The sequence below is a fragment of the Anabrus simplex genome, chromosome 9 (genome assembly GCF_040414725.1).
Source record: "Anabrus simplex isolate iqAnaSimp1 chromosome 9, ASM4041472v1, whole genome shotgun sequence".
NCBI lineage: Eukaryota > Metazoa > Arthropoda > Insecta > Orthoptera > Tettigoniidae > Anabrus > Anabrus simplex.
In genome coordinates, this window is record NC_090273.1 from 36,034,013 (window position 1) to 36,053,066 (window position 19,054).

The 19,054-nt window shown below is 39.7% G+C and overlaps 1 protein-coding gene across 1 annotated transcript in view; it reads right to left on the reverse strand.

The window, feature by feature from the left end:
• LOC136881124 (probable chitinase 2) overlaps positions 1-15,357 on the reverse strand; it is a 33,290-nt gene extending 17,933 nt beyond the window's left edge. The window contains exons 1-3 of the mRNA XM_067153772.2: positions 15,292-15,357; positions 14,377-14,562; positions 8,342-8,442 (exon numbers count right to left, since the gene is read on the reverse strand). Coding sequence (XP_067009873.2) covers positions 8,342-8,442; positions 14,377-14,562; positions 15,292-15,346 — 342 coding nt within the window. The 5' untranslated portion in view covers positions 15,347-15,357. The remainder of the gene's footprint in view (positions 1-8,341; positions 8,443-14,376; positions 14,563-15,291) is intronic.
• Between the last annotated feature and the right edge of the window lie 3,697 nt (positions 15,358-19,054).

Consider the following 19,054-nt stretch of genomic DNA (forward strand, 5'->3'; position numbering starts at 1 on the left):
GAAGAATTGCTGGAAAAAGAGGAAGAGGACGACCCAGAGTGTCTTACTTCAAGAACCTGCTTCTGAGGATGAAGTGCAAGACCTACGCTGAGTTGAAAAGCCTGGCTCAGGATGGCTGCGGCGACAAGGCTTAGCCTTTAGAATATGATGCTGATGAAGATAGTTGTGATTTTAAAAGGTTACTTTCATTTTTTGTGTTATTTTACTGTTAATTCTTCTTTGAGTTTGAAAATGAAAATCCACAGCCTGTTTCCAGGCATTCAACCGGGTCATGAATTGAATGAATGAAGCCCCATATTGTGGCGAGGATAGGATTTTTGCCGACTGACAAAGTATGTCAATGATTAATGACTGACAGGTGAAATGAAACGATATGGGAGATGACAGGAAAAACCATAGTACCCGGAGAAAAATCTGTCCTGCCTCCGTTTTGTCCAGCTTAAATCTCACATGGAGCTGCCGTTTGAGCCACGGGGGCTCTAGAAAGGCTAGAGATGAACAGTGAAGCGTCTCCAGTCAGAGAATTCACTGATCGCCATTGAGTTTGAAGACGGTACTATAGCGCCGCATGTGAGCCTATCTTATTTTAAATGTCCTTGATTCTAATGAATTTGCATAAATCAAAAATGCTCGTAGGTGAGATAAATTGATAGCACGAGAATGATAAAACTGAGGTGATAGGTAGCTGTGACTTGTTGACATTCTTGATATTCTTCGACCGGGTTGGTCATTGATTCATGAGCTGAATAATTTTGATAAACTCTCAGGATTTATCTACGTAACCCATTTCCATAAACGGACCACTATAATATATATGTATGTAAAAATAGCATACTGACGTGCGATGTACTGACAACATAAATTACATCATTTGATACATTATGTGTTGATTCCTGCTTCCTCATCTTGGTTTGTTGTAAATAAAAGGAAGTGCGTCGACACATTCTCTGAAACACATCTGTTATTATCTCCTTGACTCATTCATCTGTCCACATGTTTCTTATAAGTGAAGATACAATATGGTCATGAATGAGCACAGGCTTCAGATAAGTCGTCTTAAACGAAGTAAGTCTAGAGTCTTCCAGATGTTGTAATCAGTGATCAGCTTAAAGAAAACGAGAGGATGTCAGAAATTTATGAAGTTTGTAAGTGTTTCGTTTGATCAAACTCTCGGAATGCCCACGTCACATCATGAATGAAAATGAAATCCTACAACCTGTTTTCCAGTCTTTGACCGGGTCAGGGATGTAATGAATGAATCATATATAGGCTAGTAGCACGATGGGGTCGCCACTCCCAAAGTGATTAATGAATGACTGATATATGCTATGAAGTGAGAATGCAGAGTGTTGCTGGAATGAAAGATGACAGGGAAAACCGGAGTACCCGGAGAAAAACCTGTCCCGCCTCCGCTTTGTTCAGCACAAACCTCACATGGAGGGACCGGGATTTGAACCACGGTATCCAGCGGTGAGAGGCCGACGCGCTGCCGTCTGAGCCATGGAGGCTCTCACATGAAATCGGTCAAATATTACTAAAATGATCTGATGAAAATACTACACACACACGCAGTTAGCAGCTATTGTAAATAATAATAATAATAATAATAATAATAATAATAATAATAATAATAATAATAATAATAATAATAATAATAATAATCAATTGAAGGTTATGCGATATTAACAGGCTCAAAAAGAAAATGTTAAACTTAGCATTCTCAATGAAAAATCACAATAATTAATTAAACGAAATCAGTGAAGACCTAAATGAAATTGGCATTCATGAAGAAACCATTCAAGATAGAATAAAATTCAGAACCTTAATTCACAAACACTAAATTTCTGTAAAGCCCACCCGACTAAGTACAGGATGGACTGAACAATGTAAAAGGGAACACAGGGAGAGGATGAAGAGATACTGGGAAGAGAAGAAGAAAAGCCAAAAAAGTGCTGATAAGTTCAAATGCGCTCTTTAGTTGGGCATAACGAATCAAGAGTAATAATAATAATAATAATAATAATAATAATAATAATAATAATAATAATAATAATAATAATAATGGTTTTACGTCCTACTAACTATTTTTACGGTTTTCGAGGAGACCGAGGTGCCAGAATTTTGTCACACAGGAGTTCTTTTACGTGCCGGTGGATGTATCGACACTAGGTTGGCGTATTTGAGCGCTTTTAAATGCCACCGGACTGAGCCAGGATCGAACCTGCCAACTTGGAATCAAAAGTCCAGCACTCGGCCCGGCACTAAACTACTCTGCTAGGAAGATCCTCGCTATAATATTACCGTCTTTCTGTGTCACCATCATGCATCAACACTGTTGAAGGATGCAATAGGTGGAAAAAGATACAAGCTGTGAAGTTGTAAGACTGCATGCAGGAGATGGTGGGTTCGAATCCCATCATCGGCATACCTGAAGGTGTTTTCCACGAATTCGTGTATATTTTCGTACCAATCAAATCCTCGAGTTGTATTTTGATTGAGGCTACTGTCAGGTCCTTCCCAGCCCTAGCCATTTCCTGCCTTATCGTTGACGAAAACGTTAAACTAAAGGAAAAAAGTAATTCAATAGATACGAATGAAGGAATAGAATACACTTCTCTCTTAATCACGGTCACCACTAACTGAGAAGAGAGTATTCATTTACTGTAATCATAACACATAGAATTATGCACTTAGTTTTTAATACATACCCCAATATCGGCAGCGCTATATATAATTTCGTATGGCTATTCCTAGCCGAGTGCAGCCCTTGTAAGACAGACCCTCCGATGAGGGTGGGCGGCATCTGCCATTTGTAGGTAACTGCGTGTTATTGTGGTAGAGGATAGTGTTATGTGTGGTGTGTGAGTTGCAGGGATGATGGGGACAGCACAAACACCCAGCCCCCGGGCCACTGGAATTAACCAATGAAGGTTAAAATCCCCGACCCGGGCGGGAATCGAACCCGGAACCCTCTGAACCGAAGGCCAGTACGCTGACCATTCAGCCAACGAGTCGGACATCGGCAGCGCTGAAGATGGTTTTCCGTGGTTTTCCTATTTTCACTCCAGGCAAAACGCTGGGGCTGTACCCTAAGGCCACGCCCACTTCATTCCCACTTCTAGCCACTTCCTATTCCATCGTCGCCATAAGACCTGTCTGTGATCGTGTGACGTACAGCATATTATTAAAAAATACTTTAACGATATTTGAGCAAAAATACATTTATTTATTTATTTATTTATTTATTTATTTATTTATTTATTTATTTATTTATTTATTTATTTATTTATTTATTTATTTATTTAAAACCTCCTTACACGTACCTTTAATAATTAGTCAAACTTAGGATTTTGACTTAGTTCCTAAAACTTGAACCGGTCTCTACTTACAAGTGGCCACGGCTGGTCCGTGGTCCGACAGCTCTGCACTCTGACTGGCCAACCGAGCAGAGGAGGGGTGGCAACGGTTCTACCGTGGCTCTAGGCCTCTGTATTCGGGAGACGGTAAAAGGCTAGACCTCAGGTATGGTCTTCACAGTCGGTTGTCCTGAGAATGGTTTTCCGTAGTTTTCCATTCTCCTGCACTAAGGCGAGTGCCGGGACAGTTCCTAGTATAGGCTATGGCCGCCAACCCCGTCACCTTCTCCGAGCATCTCCTTCACGGACACAATTCTCCCGGCCTGACAGACGGCGGTACCGTCTAAGAGGCCCGCCTTCCCCTTCATGGGAGACACGAAAACATTTTAGCAGTAGTAGTAGTTAAACCAAGTAAAAGAGTTCTAATATTTCTGTTCTCTCATCATTCTCTATATAACTTCACACGATTGTAAAGACGAGGTTTATTTTTCAATTTAACACATTTATTTCCCACCTACTGTATATATTTTTCTCTGGTTTTCCTTGTTTCTTTAGACTTTTGACACCGAGCTCGATAGCTGCAGTCGCTTAATTGCGGCCAGTATCCAGTATTCGGGAGATCGTGGGTTCGAACCCCACTGTCGGCAGCCTTGAAGATGATTTTCCGTGGTTTCCCATTTTCACACCAGGCAAATGCTGGGGCTGTACCTCAATTAAGGCCACGGTCGCTTCCTTCCCACTCCTAGCCCTTCCCTGTCCCATCGTCGCCATAAGACCTATCTGTGTCGGTGCGACGTAAAGCAAATAACAAAAAAAAATAGACTTTTGATAGGTGTGTAACTTGCATATCTTTATTACATAAAATGCATTATAGTCTTAAAGCTTTATTGTTTTAAAGTCCATCTACCACCATATTGTCCCCTCATTTTCCTTTAAATTAATATCTTGATCACCGGGCCGAGTGGCTCAGACTCTGGCCTTTTGACCCCCAACTTGGCAGGTTCGATCCTGGCTCAGTCCGGTGGTATTTGAAGGTGCTCCAATACATAAGCCTCATGACGGTAGATTTATTGGCACGTAAAAGAACTCCTGCGGGACACAATTTCGGTACCTCGGCGTATTCTTATTATCATATTTGTTCATTCTTTACAGAATTCTGCTACTACTACTACTACTACTACTACTACTACTACTACTACTACTACTAATAATAATAATAATAATAATAATAATAATAATAATAATAATAACTATAATAAAAAATAATAATCGTATGGCCTCAGCTACCGTGTGCAGACATTTTCTTTTGATGCCATCTGGCTGTTTGCTCGTCAATATCGACGCTCTGTTTTACTCTACGCCTACTAGAGGCCACTGTAAACCGAATCTCTCTTCGACATCTATGGCTGAGTTTTTAATTAATTTTGTCGGGTGAACACCAAGTGTGTCACCAGAGATCTCTTACATGCAGACATCGTACGACATGGAGTGTCAAATGGACTTTTTTTCCGCCCTTCAAAAATCCGAAAAAGAATTCTCTTATTGTTAAATTCTGCCTTTATTGTTTGCTTTCATGCATGTTTTTCCCAGTAGCGCCCCAGATTGCTCACCCCCATCCACAGAGTAGCCCTCATTTTGATGTAGCGGGGCTGAGTGGCTCAGACGTATGAGGCGCTGGACTTCTGACTCCAACTTGGCAGGTACGATCGTGGCTCAGTCCAGTGGTATTTGAAGGTGATCAAATTTGCCAGCTTGTGTCGGTCGATGCACTGCCACGTGAGAGAACTCCTGTGGGGCTAAATCCGGCACTTCAGCGTCTCCGAAACCGTAAAAGTAGTTAGAGGGACGTGTAAAGCTAATAACATTATCAATCATCATTTTGATGTTTCCATTCAATAGATAAATTGAACTTGAGGTCTTTCACTTGATTAGAATGTGATGTGTGAGTAAAGATTCAAGGTTGTTTTCACCTTGAGTTATTGTATCATTTAATTAGATAGCGACTTTTATGTAAAGATCCCAAATCCTTGATGTCTGGCGGTGAATCTCCAACATGTTTTAATAATGACATATCTCAATTTTATCAGGTATGAACGTCGTCAAGTGCGCACTTCAATTAAAATCAAGTGTCATTGGGAAATGATGATTGATCGATTATGATTGAATATGAATGTTCGTCTGATATATTCTCTCCGAAGGTCAAATACTGAGTTGATTCACATAACGATATCAATCAATTATTATGCAGCGACTATGCAAGTCACGTAGTAAAGAGAATGATAGCGGGCTAATGACTCCAGAACAGATATGTGAATGTTCATGAACTTCAAATCATTTGCAAACTAAGGCGAATTTTGGTGTACTGTAATTATGAAAGAAGCGCACTCTGAAACAGCGAATTATTATAGCGACAGTCTCACGCGGAAGGCTAGATGTTATGAGAACCAGCTTTGCCTGTTTTGTGATTTTCTCACCAAATTTGTTGGTTTACAATGGCTTGTGGATATCTATACACATTACAAATAAGTGCGGCCAGTATCCAGTATTCAGGAGATAGTGGGTTCGAACCCCACTGTCGGCAGCCCTGAATATGGTTTTCCGTGGTTTCCCATTTTCACGCCAGGCTGTACCTTAATTAAGGCCACGGCCGCTTCCTTCCACTCCCAGCCCTTCCCTGTCCCACCGTCGCCATAAGACCTATCTGTGTCAGTGCGACGTAAAGCAACTAGCAAGAAAAAAAAATATACACATTACAAAATAAATTCCTCGACAGGTTTCTGTTTGTTTTGTGGGTTGATGTCAAGAATCACCGAATAGATTCTGACGTGATTTTCACCGTTGAGTAGAGAAATTATCTAGGATACTTCAGGTATTTAAAACACTTATCTATAACAGAAAGGAGATGAGCAATGTCAATTTTAGTGAAGCAATTCAAAGAAAACCCGCCATTCGACTGCTTTTTTTTTTTTGCTCTCTAAACCGTTATTGATTGGTCCCAAGTACGCGTGGCAGAAATGTTGAGCTTAAAACGCTTTATAAAATAAGTCCGGGATAGTTAACACTATCAGTAAAGTCCTTATTAATTGTGTTAGTGCCGAGGTTTGCAGAAAATAAAACCCCTCAAAATTCTAAACCGTATTTTGAGATTAATCACATAAATTTTATCAAATGATATGTCGTGTGACCTCCGTAGAGGCTTAGTCTAGTTGACATCCGTGGGCGACCTGAGCGTCCGCATGTGTATCTAGGTGTGGTGGTGATGATTATGATGATTATGATGATGATGATGATGATGATGAAGTAGAAGAAGAAGAAAATCTGAAAGCGGTTGCAACAGTGCTGTACAAGGAAAATAAGAAAAAAGAAACAAATTTCAATTGAAATTTGGGAGATAGTGGGTTCGAACCCCACTGTCGGCAGCCCTGAAGACGGTTTCCCACTTTCACACCAGGCAAATGCTGGGTCTGTACTTTAATTAAGGCCACGGCCCCTTCCTTCCCATTCCATCGTCGGCGTAAGAATCATCTGTGTCGGTGCGACGTAAAACCAATTTTGTAAAATAAACTTTGCCCTTTGCAAAAAAAGAAGAAACTAATGATCAAGAGTATGTTTTTCAATAAATATCAAGGAGAATTGCAACTCTACGTCAACTAAAGGAACTTATCTTGTAGCCGCAGCATCTTTGGCGACCAAAATATACGGTAACGACTAATGTGACGTCACTTCCGTCACATATTCTGTCGCGTTACACACATTTTCTGATTGCCCCCAGCAACAATACATATTCATTTCAAAATTGACTTCAATTAGACAGGCCTCTTTACAGTGTGACAAGAGGTTCCTCTGACGGTAAACATACCACTTCCTGAAAAATCTACCTTATCTCCGAGTTTATTGGGTTGAAATCTTCGGTTAAATTAAAGAGATGACTTCGGCGTATTAGTCATCTGAAGTGACCTTGTCGCCTACAAAGATATTATCATGTCTACGGTTACCATGACAGGAACGAGGAAACTTAGTCAAATTGGTGGCATAGTCCGCTATGAAATTAGGCCTAAATGGGTGTACATTAAGATAGAATATTAAGCATGCTCACATCCAATTACAAAACGGGTACATCTTGCACTACAGGAGAAACAAACTTACTGCAGAAAGCAAGTTGTGGAAGTGTGATTGCGACCATTCGTATTCATTAGTATCGTGAACCTTGTTGTCAGCCAAGTTCAATGTTTAACCTAAAGATCATTTGACCTTATACTGCGGATTCCGAACCTCTGTTCTTCAAACCGTATGTACATTGTTCACAATTTAAAATACCCTTTCAACGGGATCAGAAGTGCCATGAAAATGAAAAAAAAAACTCAACAACTCACAGAAATATTTCGATTCTTGAAATGACTGAACAGTTCAACCAGTTTTTCCTCCACAATTTAATGTATTGGTTTTCCAGTTACTCATATTTACCTTGACAATACAACAGTTTCATTCACTCTCCGGTGCCATCATATTTGATTTATTTTACGTCTAATCAGTTTTAAACCGGTAGGACACCAGGTGTAGATCGACAAACCGGAACGTTCGGTAAGTCTAGGTATCTTATTTCCTGTTTGAAACGTTGTGTATTCCTTTGTAAAAAAAAAAAAAAAAAATTGTCGCCACTATTTGTTTTAAACGTTATACGTTTAATGGTTTAATGTACGGTACATTCCTTTCGGGCTATAATCACACGATTTTCTACTCGTGTCTCCCTCTGCTTATTCCTATCTTATTTGGATAGAATTCACTACGCAAGTCCTTCACGTCCTACAGTTAAGTTCCGTACGGATCAGGTGTACAAGCAAGACTCGCTTACTTCGGGACTAGCGGTACAAGTACACTATGTTATAAACATCAATACCACTCCAATTTCCGAAGTTTGAGAAATAGAGAACATCTAGTTTCTCTTTTTTACCTTGTCGACATATGTTGTCATATTGTGTACTTACGGACGAATATTTGGCGGATCCTTCATTCCATCCTCCAACGGCCAGCAGGGTCTTCACGTTGGGATGAGACTGAGCTAGAGCGGTGAATTTCTTGTACGATCCTGCAACAGTGCGTTAAAAATAGAAATACTGTTTTTAAACATTAGCAACGACATATAAAGACTTCGATGGTATATACTGTACATAGTTCTTGCAATTTCCTCGTTAACGACCGGCACGCTTTTGAAGCCTAGCTAGTCGGCTGTGTTTACATTCCTTGTCACCAAAGTGCTAGGATTTCCCACACTCGAGACACAGAGTTGTCAGCTCTCGATTTTAACTATTTAGCCCCTGAGAGCGAGAGCGAGACTGGAGAGAACTGCGTGCAGCTGTGCAACACTGGTGACCTGACAAGCCAGCCGGCTTCAGGACCGGCATGCTGTTGTAGTACTCCAAATAGACTGTCATTGACAAAGCAAGCATGCCATTGGTCAAGAGCCATCTGCTATTGGTCACAACAGAGGCGACTGTGAACAGTCTTAAATCTGGCAACTGTCAGGGGATGGTACAGCTTAACGCTTGGGTCGCCGGCCATTAACGGGGAAATTGAGAAAAGTATAACATCACTCGTTATATCGTAACTCGGCCGCAGATTTGACGGTAAACTATTCAAGTCAGGTTCTTACATAAAGCGACAGGTGGCGTTGGATATGGAAACCTTCGTGAAAGAACCAGGTAGTTCCATTCTAGTTCATTTTGAGATAATAAACGGAAACTAAACCGAAAATCCAGTTTTGTTTCCAATAAGCTTAAATTTTCTATTTAGACAGAACAGGAGTGAATATCATATTCGAGTTACATGTAGGCCTACCTGTATTTTAGTCTTCCATCAAAAGAAAAACAAAAAATGTACTGAATTCATCGTCACAGTCTTTGCAGTTTGACTAGAGAATGATATTAGGCCTGCATACCAAAATACCTCCGAACTTAATAAAAATAGGAATATTTAAAAATAATTAACCAATAAAAACATATCACAAAATTCCACACTCGCACATCTACGTATATAAAGTAACTTGTCCTGACTGACTGACTGACTGACTGACTGACTGACTGACTGACTGACTGACTGACTGACTGACTGACTGACTGACTGACTGACTGACTGACTGACTGATTCGTCATCGCCGAGCCAAAACTACTGGACATAAAGAAATGAAGTTTTGAGGATACATTTATATTATAATATAGGTGCTCGCTAAGGGAGGATTTTCGGGTATTCCGTGGCTAAGGGGGTGAAAAGGGGGGTGAATTTTTTAAATGAGTATATCTATATCTCAAAACTTTAAAAATTTACAGATGTAAAAATTGGTATTTGGAATCTCCTTTAAACTAAAAAGAAACAAGTATTATTTGTTTTCGGAAAATCCCAATAGAAGGGGTGAAAAAGGGTGAAGAAGCGGTTAAATGCCTTTAATGAAGATATTTATATCTCAGAAACTGAAGATATTACAAACCTGAAAATTGGTATTTGGGATCTCACTTAAAAACAAAGAAACACGTACTTTTTGTTTTCGGAAAATCCAATTAATGGGGGTTAAACGGGAACGACAAATTGGGGTGAATTTTTAGAAAGATTATAACTGCAGTGTATCTCAGACACGTAAAATGTTACAGACGTAAAAATTGCTATTTGAAATCTTCTGTAAAGGTAAAGAAACATAGGTGATTTGTTTTTGGAAACTCCACTTAGGTGAAATAAAAAGGGGGTGAAATTTTAAAATGAGCATTTCTACAGTATATCTCAAAAACGTAATATGTTACAGAAGTGAAAAATGGTATTTTTATCTCTACTAAAAATAAAGAAACATGTATTTTTGTTTTCGGAAAAGCCGCTTAGGGGGGGGGGTGTTGTTAGAGTGAATGAAAAAGGGGTTGAATGCTTTTAAATGGGATACTGATATCTCAAAAACTGAAGATTTTACAGACGTGAAATTTGGTATTTGAAATCTCCTTTAAAATAAAGAAATACTTAGTTTTTTGGAAATCCACTTAAGGGGGGGTAGGGTAATTGAAAAAATATTTGAAATATTTGTATGAAGATACTATTATCTCAAAAACGAAAGATTTTGCAGACGTGAACATTGGTATTTGGAATCTCCTTTAAAAGTAAAGAAACACGTATTCTCGGAAAATCCAATGAAAAGAGGGGGGGGGGGGGCGGAGGTGAAAGAATTGAAAAATTAATTGAATTAATTGTATGTGGATACAATAATTATCATAATTATGTAGATACGTACATCTAATAAAAACTAAAGATCTTACAGGCGTGAAAATTGGTATTTGTATCTCCTTTAAAAACAAAGAAAAACGCATTTTGTGGGGAAATAGTCTTGGGAGGCGGGGGTGAAAAGGAGTTGGATTCCTTTTATGAGGACACATATCTGAAAAACTGAAGATGGTAGAGTCGTGATAATTGGTATTTAGAAGATCCTTCACTATTAAAGAAACAATTAGTTTTTGTCGGAAAATTCACTTCAGGGTGGGGGGAGGGGAGTGTGAAAGGAAGTGAAAAAAGTGAATTACTTTTATGAGGATGCTCATATCTCAAAACTGAAGGTAACAGGCGTGGAATCTCCTTTAAACATAAAGAGAAACACGCCTCTTTATTCTTGGGGGAGGGGGGGGTAGGGGGGTAAATCAAATTAACGTCGGTGGGGTGAAAAAGTAGTTGAGACCAATTGATTTTACTGTTCATAATGTATTATTATGATCATAAACCGATCATTTTTAATCTTTCCTGGGTTCGTTTCCACGAGCCATCTTTTCCTTCGGAAAACTTAAAGTTGGATTACAGTAGATTCTCCTAGCATATAAATGAAAATTAAACACATTTGAAATAAACGATAGGAATGATATTGACCGTGTAATTGTCCACATCTATAATAAGGTAAATAATGCACGGAAGTATATCATTCGTATCGCCAGAAATCACGCGCACTTACCTACGCGCGGCAATGGTGCTGGTCAATTGTAAGTAATGACAATGCAAGCAGATGTAATTTACGGCCAAGTAGCGGTCTTGCATCTTGCTGTGGGGTCCAGAACATCAATAATAATAATAATAATAATAATAATAATAATAATAATAATAATAATAATAATAATAATAATAATGTTCTGGACCGTCGTCAAAATGTGCGAACCGCGCTGGAAACGGGCCCTGGCCGGGTAATGAATACGAATGCAGTCCGGCCGCGGGTTCAGTACCGCCAATGCACCCAAGACGACACCACGCCGGATCTCCTCAAGGATTTGATCCATATTAAAAATTCTTAGAGGAATATATGGCAACGCTTTAGGGACCCAACTGAATGGGTGGAATACCTGGACCTAGCCCGGGAAGTACGAAATCGATTGCTGGAAAGAAAGATTGAAAATGGGAGGAAATTTGCCGTAATCTCTCAGAAAAGGAGTCAGATCGCGAATTTCGGCGGATTATATAAAAAACGTTAAGCATTTAATTATAAATTTCAGTATAATACCGTAGCGAAGCACGGGTATCTTGCTAGTCCTTATATATAACATTTGTTGTCAATTGACTGCTTTAAGAACAAGGTATTCATCTCTTGCGTCGACTCTCCAACAACCTCTCCCCTTGTCCGAGTCGGACAAATTCCCACCCTGCGGCAAGTTGGCGGATATTAAAGTACTGTAAAACTATATTGTGTTGTTAACTTTATCACGTCGTGAAATGTGGCTGCTTTGATTGAAAGGCGAAAATTATGAAGATGTTTAGAAGGGAATAAAATGGGATGTGTGCGAACAATTTGGTGAAAAAGAAAAAGGTAACGCCAAGATCTGCCTCCTTGCTCTACTAAACACATGGCAAAGGCAGCTAGCTCCTTTTAGTCTACAATTATGCAGTTGTTCTGCAGTAGACTCCATACATCTAGACGTGAACACTGTAGCTCGTAGGTCTGCTGAAGACTATTTCAGTGTACACCATATATTCAAGGCGATAGTATTAACTCAATATACAGTAAGTACCTTAAAAAATCAGGATGGAGTTCGAGATAGTTGAGAAATAACTAAGAAGACAAATTATTATACGACTTAGGGATATTCAAAGACAATGGTTGGTGCCCGAAGGAGCAGAGCGACATTCTCCGAATTCAATAGGGTAAGTCAGAGTATGAACATAACAAGTGTAAATGTAAATAGAAGAAAAACACGAGATCTCATTTGGTGGAAGAAGGGAATTCATAAAATTAAGGGGTGAATCAGGGAAAGGATTCGATACGATGTCTTCTATGTGGAAAAAATAGAAACATTTTTACTTGCTGAGATCTTGTAAAGAAACCCTAGCAGTTAGAAGGAAATTTAACAATATTAGTGCAAGTCATGTGTTACGTCAGGAAGTGAATGGTTATAGGATCATCAACATTATAAACAAAGAATGGACTAAGCTTAGTAATCTCAGTAAGTTATAATAAAAATTGAAAAAATATTGCGCAACATCTCCGAAGGGCCTTGGCTTACAAAGCGACCGCTGCTCAACCCGAAGACCTGCATATTACGGTGTCGTGTGGTCAGCACTACGAATCGTCTCGGCCGTTATTCTTGGCTTTCTAGATGGCCGAATGGACCTCGTACCAGCCCTCAGATCTAGATAAAAATCCATGACCTGGTCGGGAATTGAACAGGCAGGCCCGCTACCGATACATTAGAAATATGTACTCAAGGAAACTGCAAGATCATCAAATAGATGCAGGGCAGATTAAGACCAGATGGGCGACAAATCTGCCTGCTATAAATAATACAAAAAAGAACAGGATAACTGTGGTAATTAGAAGATTCATTACCGAGCGAGTTGGCCGTGCGCTTGCATTCGGGAGATAGTGGGTTCGTACCACACTGTCGGTAGCCCAGAAGATGGTTTTTCCGTAGTTTCCCATTTTCACATAAAGCAAATGCTGGGGCTGTACCTTAATTAAGGCCACAGCCGCTTCCAACCCACTGCTAGCCCTTTCTTATCCAATAGTCACTATAAGACATAACTGTGTCGGTGTGATGTAAAGAAGATAGAGTATATTATTACTCAATGTAATTAATTGTTAAATTGCATGTTGATATTTTAAGGTTCCAATAAATGAAATGTTCTCTCCTCAGCTGTCGGAGTTTCAAAGCTGTAGGCTGAAAGCATTCATTCACTTATTCATCGATTCATTCAAAGCAGGCTAGTGTTTGGTGGTTATTATTATTATTATTATTATTATTATTATTATTATTATTATTATTATTATTATTATTATTATTATTATTATTATTATTATTATTATTTGCTATTTTGTTTTACGTCGAATCAACACAGATAGGTCTTATGGCGACGATGGGATAGGAAAGGCCTAGGAATGGGAAGGAAGATAAGATTAGGATACAGCCCCAGCATTTGTCTGGTGTGAAAATGGGAAACCACGGAAAACCACCTTCAGGGCTGCCGACAGTGGGATTCGAAACCACTATCTCCCGGGTGCAACCGCACAGCTGCGCGCTCCTAACCGCACGGCCAACTCGCCCGGTGGTTATTGTTTTAAAAGGAAATGCAATTGTGTAACCTTCCCCTCTTTACACCAACCAGAAGAGAAAAAAGGAAGACGCCCGATCCTTCGAAAGATGGCGGTATGAGTAAAGAAAAGTGAATGGCTACGGCAGTCGGGGTCGGTAAAGAACGAGAGTTGACCGAGAGAGATCGGACTGAGAAGTCAGGGACAAGTAAATTGGAGCTATGTCAGGACTCAGCTAAGGGCCCCGTGCCTGCCAAATCACGCTCAGAAGTTGAGAGCCCCTGAGATCATCATTCAATCGTCTCTTACGACAGGCAGGGGACACTCACGCAGGGAGGGAGGGGAGGGGTTCTACGGTAGCTCAGAGGATTGTACGATTCCTATTCAATGGAACAGAAAGGCGTTCTGGCCGGCCACTCAACGTGTACGTCACCTTTTGAAGAATCTAGGAAATACTTGTTCTCTGAGGCATGTGAATAGACTGATTACCTTTTCCATAGTTTTCATCCAGATCGTTATAGCTGTCCAGGGACGTCACAGACAAGGAGGCTGCGTCCAGACCGGCAAAGGCGTACACTAGATGAGTGCACTTGGAGGCGTCGATGTCGCTGGGGTCGAACTTGCCGGGCCATGCTCGATATGTAGCCCAGCTGCCATAGTAGCAGACGATGTGCTCTGGAACAGAAACGTTAGGCTCTAAGTTCACACAAACAAGGGGAGGATTTTCCAGAGATTTTAGACCTCCAATCCCCGCAATTTCTCTGCCTTTTTGAAAATTTAATTGAAGTATTTAGCGTATGGCTAATGCGCATTGCGTGTGTCAATCAGTCAATCACCACTGATCTGCATTTAGGGCAGTCGCCCAGGTGGCAAACTCCCTATCTGTTTTTACCTAGTTTTTTCTTAAATAATTGCAAAGAATTTGGAAATTTATTGAACATCTCCCTTGGTAAATTATTCCAATGCCTAACTCCTCTTCCTACAAACGAATATTTGCCCCGATGTGTCCTCTTGAATTGCAACGATGACAGATTGATTGATTGATTGATTGATTGATTGATTGATTGATTGATTGATTGATTGATTGATTGATTGATTGATTGATTGATTGATTGATTGATTGATTGATTGATTGATTGATTGATTGATTGATTGATTGATTGATTGATTGATTGATTGATTGATCCATGTGGAGTGCCGACTGCAAGAAATTAGGGAAGACCAGAAAGAAGAGTCATTTGTGACACAAAAAACATTCCTATAAATATAATTCATTTCTGAAAATAACCTTCTGCTGCCACTTGTCTCCACTAGATGCACAACTCCAGCACGCTAACGGCGGGTACTGAAGCGAGTTAATTATTATAAGTGCTAAAGATCTTAAAAAATCCATGGAATACTTACTGGCAGGGGCTCCGAGGTGGGCGACGGCTAAGATTACCAAGAGAGTAGACAGCATTGTGATAAGTCTATAGATTGTATTGGACACGCATCTACTTATATAGCGTCCCGAATCCAGATAACGATGTACTCTCGAGTGTTTTCCAAGAACCGATGTACTCTCGTAATTATGACGTGGTTTAGATACTGGATAATTAGGTAATGCAGGTCATTTCAAGTGGGCAGCTCCGGTCTCTTGGTGTTGAGAGAGAGCCCGGAAAGAGACAGATAGCAAGTGAGTGGGAAAGACACGCCGTAGTTCATGAGACATAGAAAAAATTCAAGAAGTACGAAAAAGCAGCCTTTAAGAACATAATACAACATAACAAAACTGCCCATTTTGATATACATAAATACTATGTCTTATGTCTGGATGTCATCTGAAACTTGCGTCTTGAAATTAGCGATACAAAATGAGTGACGCAACGTTACCTAGCAACCGTGCAGGCTGTGATGTGAAGTACTGATGGATGGCCATGACTGGGAGACATATAGAAGACTCTTTTATCGAAGAGGCCTCACCACATCACACTCTAGAGAACTGATCATTTCATTCGTGGTTGTTTCGAACGCCCCGAGTCAGTTCCCCGCTTTAGATGCACATAATCCTACACTTGTCCTCTCCCAGTTCCATATTCATGTCTCTCGAAAACGATTCGTTAGATGCAAATAAATTAATCGCTAGCAATTTGAGTTTCCTTTATTGAAAGACGAATTCATGATCATTTGATTTTTCCAAATGGAAATTTGACACATTTTTTCTGCTTTTAAGCCAACGCTTGACATTTCTCTTATTTCACCAAATCAAAATACTTTATTTGCACCTCGGTGGCAAATGATACACAAAATACATTATTATCAACAACAACATTTTAAGTGTTATACAATTCACAATAACCTTTTTTTCTATTAAACACAGTTCATTCTTAATAAATTTATATTATTTACAAAATTCTACTCATAATATCTTTTGTACTTACACACATAATCAACTCATAGTCATGTTGCCTGTTATTGGTCCTTTCGTAAGTGCAATATCTATTGTGCTCTTTCCATTATGTGAAATGTATGTAGGGATAGTGGGGTTGTTTAGCAGGATGAAGCCCTCTGCTTCCAGTTTCTCGAGGACTAACTTTGCCAATCTACAGTTAAGGTCACCTCCTATAATTATTGGTTTATCTTGCTTGCTTTGAGTGATCATTTGGCCTAGCTCGTCCATTATGTCGATTACTGTTATGTTCGGTTGGAAGTAAGCGGCTATAATTACGAGGTCGCCTATTTCCAATATTAGGGTATGGTTCTGTTGCCTTGTTGATAATATTGGGGTTAGGTGTGGTTTTAGGAGGATAGTTATCCCCCAGAAGGTCTACCTTTCTCTCCCTATCTAGCTGTAAGATGAAAACCACAGAAGTCTGGGTGTTGCCAATCGTCAGTGACGAATGTTTCCAATAGAATTGCTACATCGTACCCTAATAGAAAGTTTTCCGGGCTCATATTCATTGCACTTTTTAGCCCTTCTATAATCCACATCATGATTCTTAGTCTTCTTGAAGCGTCTTTTAAGTTTTGGTTCCTTCTTTCAACTATTTTCTTTTCCGAATTTTTCGAAGGAGCGTCCATTGTCTCGTAAGGGGCAAAAGAACCGAAATCAAAAACGTCTGATAGTAATCTCTTTCGGCCAGAATTCCTCTTCATATACCCTGTCCATTAGATCAAATGGAATCCCCACTTTGAAAGCTTTCGTGTCGTAACTGGTTACTATTTCTTCACACGTAACGTTGTCTTTGATTCCTCCGTTTTCTAGGTATTTCTCTATGACTACAATATGGACAGCAAACCAAGCCGTGATTAGGAAACACTTACCAATTGAAATACGTAACCAAGGGGGGTGGAAAAAACCACAGGAACAGATAATTCACCCCCTTTCAATGAAAATACATGTTGAGAAAGTTAAAGCTATGCTAGATTCAACAACACATCCAGACACATTAATAGATAATTCAAGACTGGATGATGCAACAGGATTAATAGAAGAAATCCTACAAAAGGCCGCCATTCTGCGGGCCACAAGAAGAACAAAGATATGGTTTGATAGTGAGTGCTATAGGCTGAGGAGGGAGACCCTAGATAAATTGCAACAGTTAAGGCAGAACTTGAATAATCAAAGTCTAATATACACATACAATGAAAAGAGGAGAGACTACAAAAGAACACTGAAAGAAAAGAAACGCGCCTACTTAGAATCGGAGGGTAAGAAGCTAGCAGAGGAAGTCAACAAAAATCCGTTCATAGCCCCACATCCAAAGAAACAACTACAGACGCACTAGACATGGAAACCTGGGAATCACACTTTAGTAAGATTCTCCAGCGCACCCCAGGAAAAATCTACATATCATCACTCCACATATATAAATAGACTGGGTACCCCTGACCATAGAGGAAACTAGAATCGATATAGACAGCACCAAAAACAAGAAAGCTGCAGGTCCGGACGGGATCTATAATGAATATGTAATAGACATTGCACACCTGCTACCCCCTATATGGACAAAATTATATAACAATGTATAGAAACTGCTTCCATTCCCGACCACTGGAGAAAGTCAATTGTAAAAGTTCTATATAAAGGCAAAGGAGACCCAAGATATCCCAATAAGTACAGAGGCATAGCACTGGAAAACTGCCCCTTCAAAATATTCACCAAAATTATAACAGGAAAAATAAACGAGCATCTTCCAGAGAACCAATTTGAGTTTAGAAAGGGACGATCTACCCTAAACGCTATTGAACTCCTGTTAAACCAAATCTGGGATTCCTTAGAAGACAACGGAAAATATTACACCATCTTAACAGATTTTACTAAGCCTTTCGACCTGATAAACAGGAAGCTAGTGATAGACAATCTTAAGGAGATGCTAGGCACGAACAACATATGGACCTATCTCATCACATCAATACTGCAATGGAACGAAGTACGAGTTTCGGATAACCTCACTCTATCAGATCCAATAGCTCAATCATACGGGGTCCTACAGGGTGACTCACTGAGTCCTTTGCTGTTTATAGTTTCAACCGCAGATATCCTAAGAATTACCCAAAAATAGGGAGTATTTTCTTGCGCGTATGCCGACGACATTGTAATTGGCTCAAGAGACATAACAAAACTACAGGAAACTGTAAATATCGTGCAAAATTGGTGCTCCGAAAACAAGCTGTTCATAAACATCTCAAAAACAGACACCATGATCTTCAGGAAAGGAGGGAGAGTACCCGCCTCAGCAGAGATCTTCATTCGGGATTTTAAAAAATTAAAGATAGTACCAGACTTCAAATATTTAGGCATCACCCTGCAATCGAACGCATATTGTTTCACAAAATATGTCACAGAAAAGGCAATTCAAGCGATGATGACAATGCATGAAATAAAATACATTAGATCACTCAGTCTGGAGACAGCAATGTTGCTTTTTAGAGTAAAAATTCTTCCAATAATTACTCATGGCACTGAAATTATCTGGTCACATTTAACAATGAGGAACCTATCAACCTTGGAAAGGGTGAAAGCGAACTATATAAAGAAGGTGATAGGTGTATCAAAAACGAGACGATCTAGACTTGTATATCTCCTAGTAAGGGAATCATTTCCGGTAGAAGATCTCAGGACAAGTATACCCCTACCGAACACCGGTGCATCAGAGAAACTGCTGGCAAAACTGACGGAGAAGAG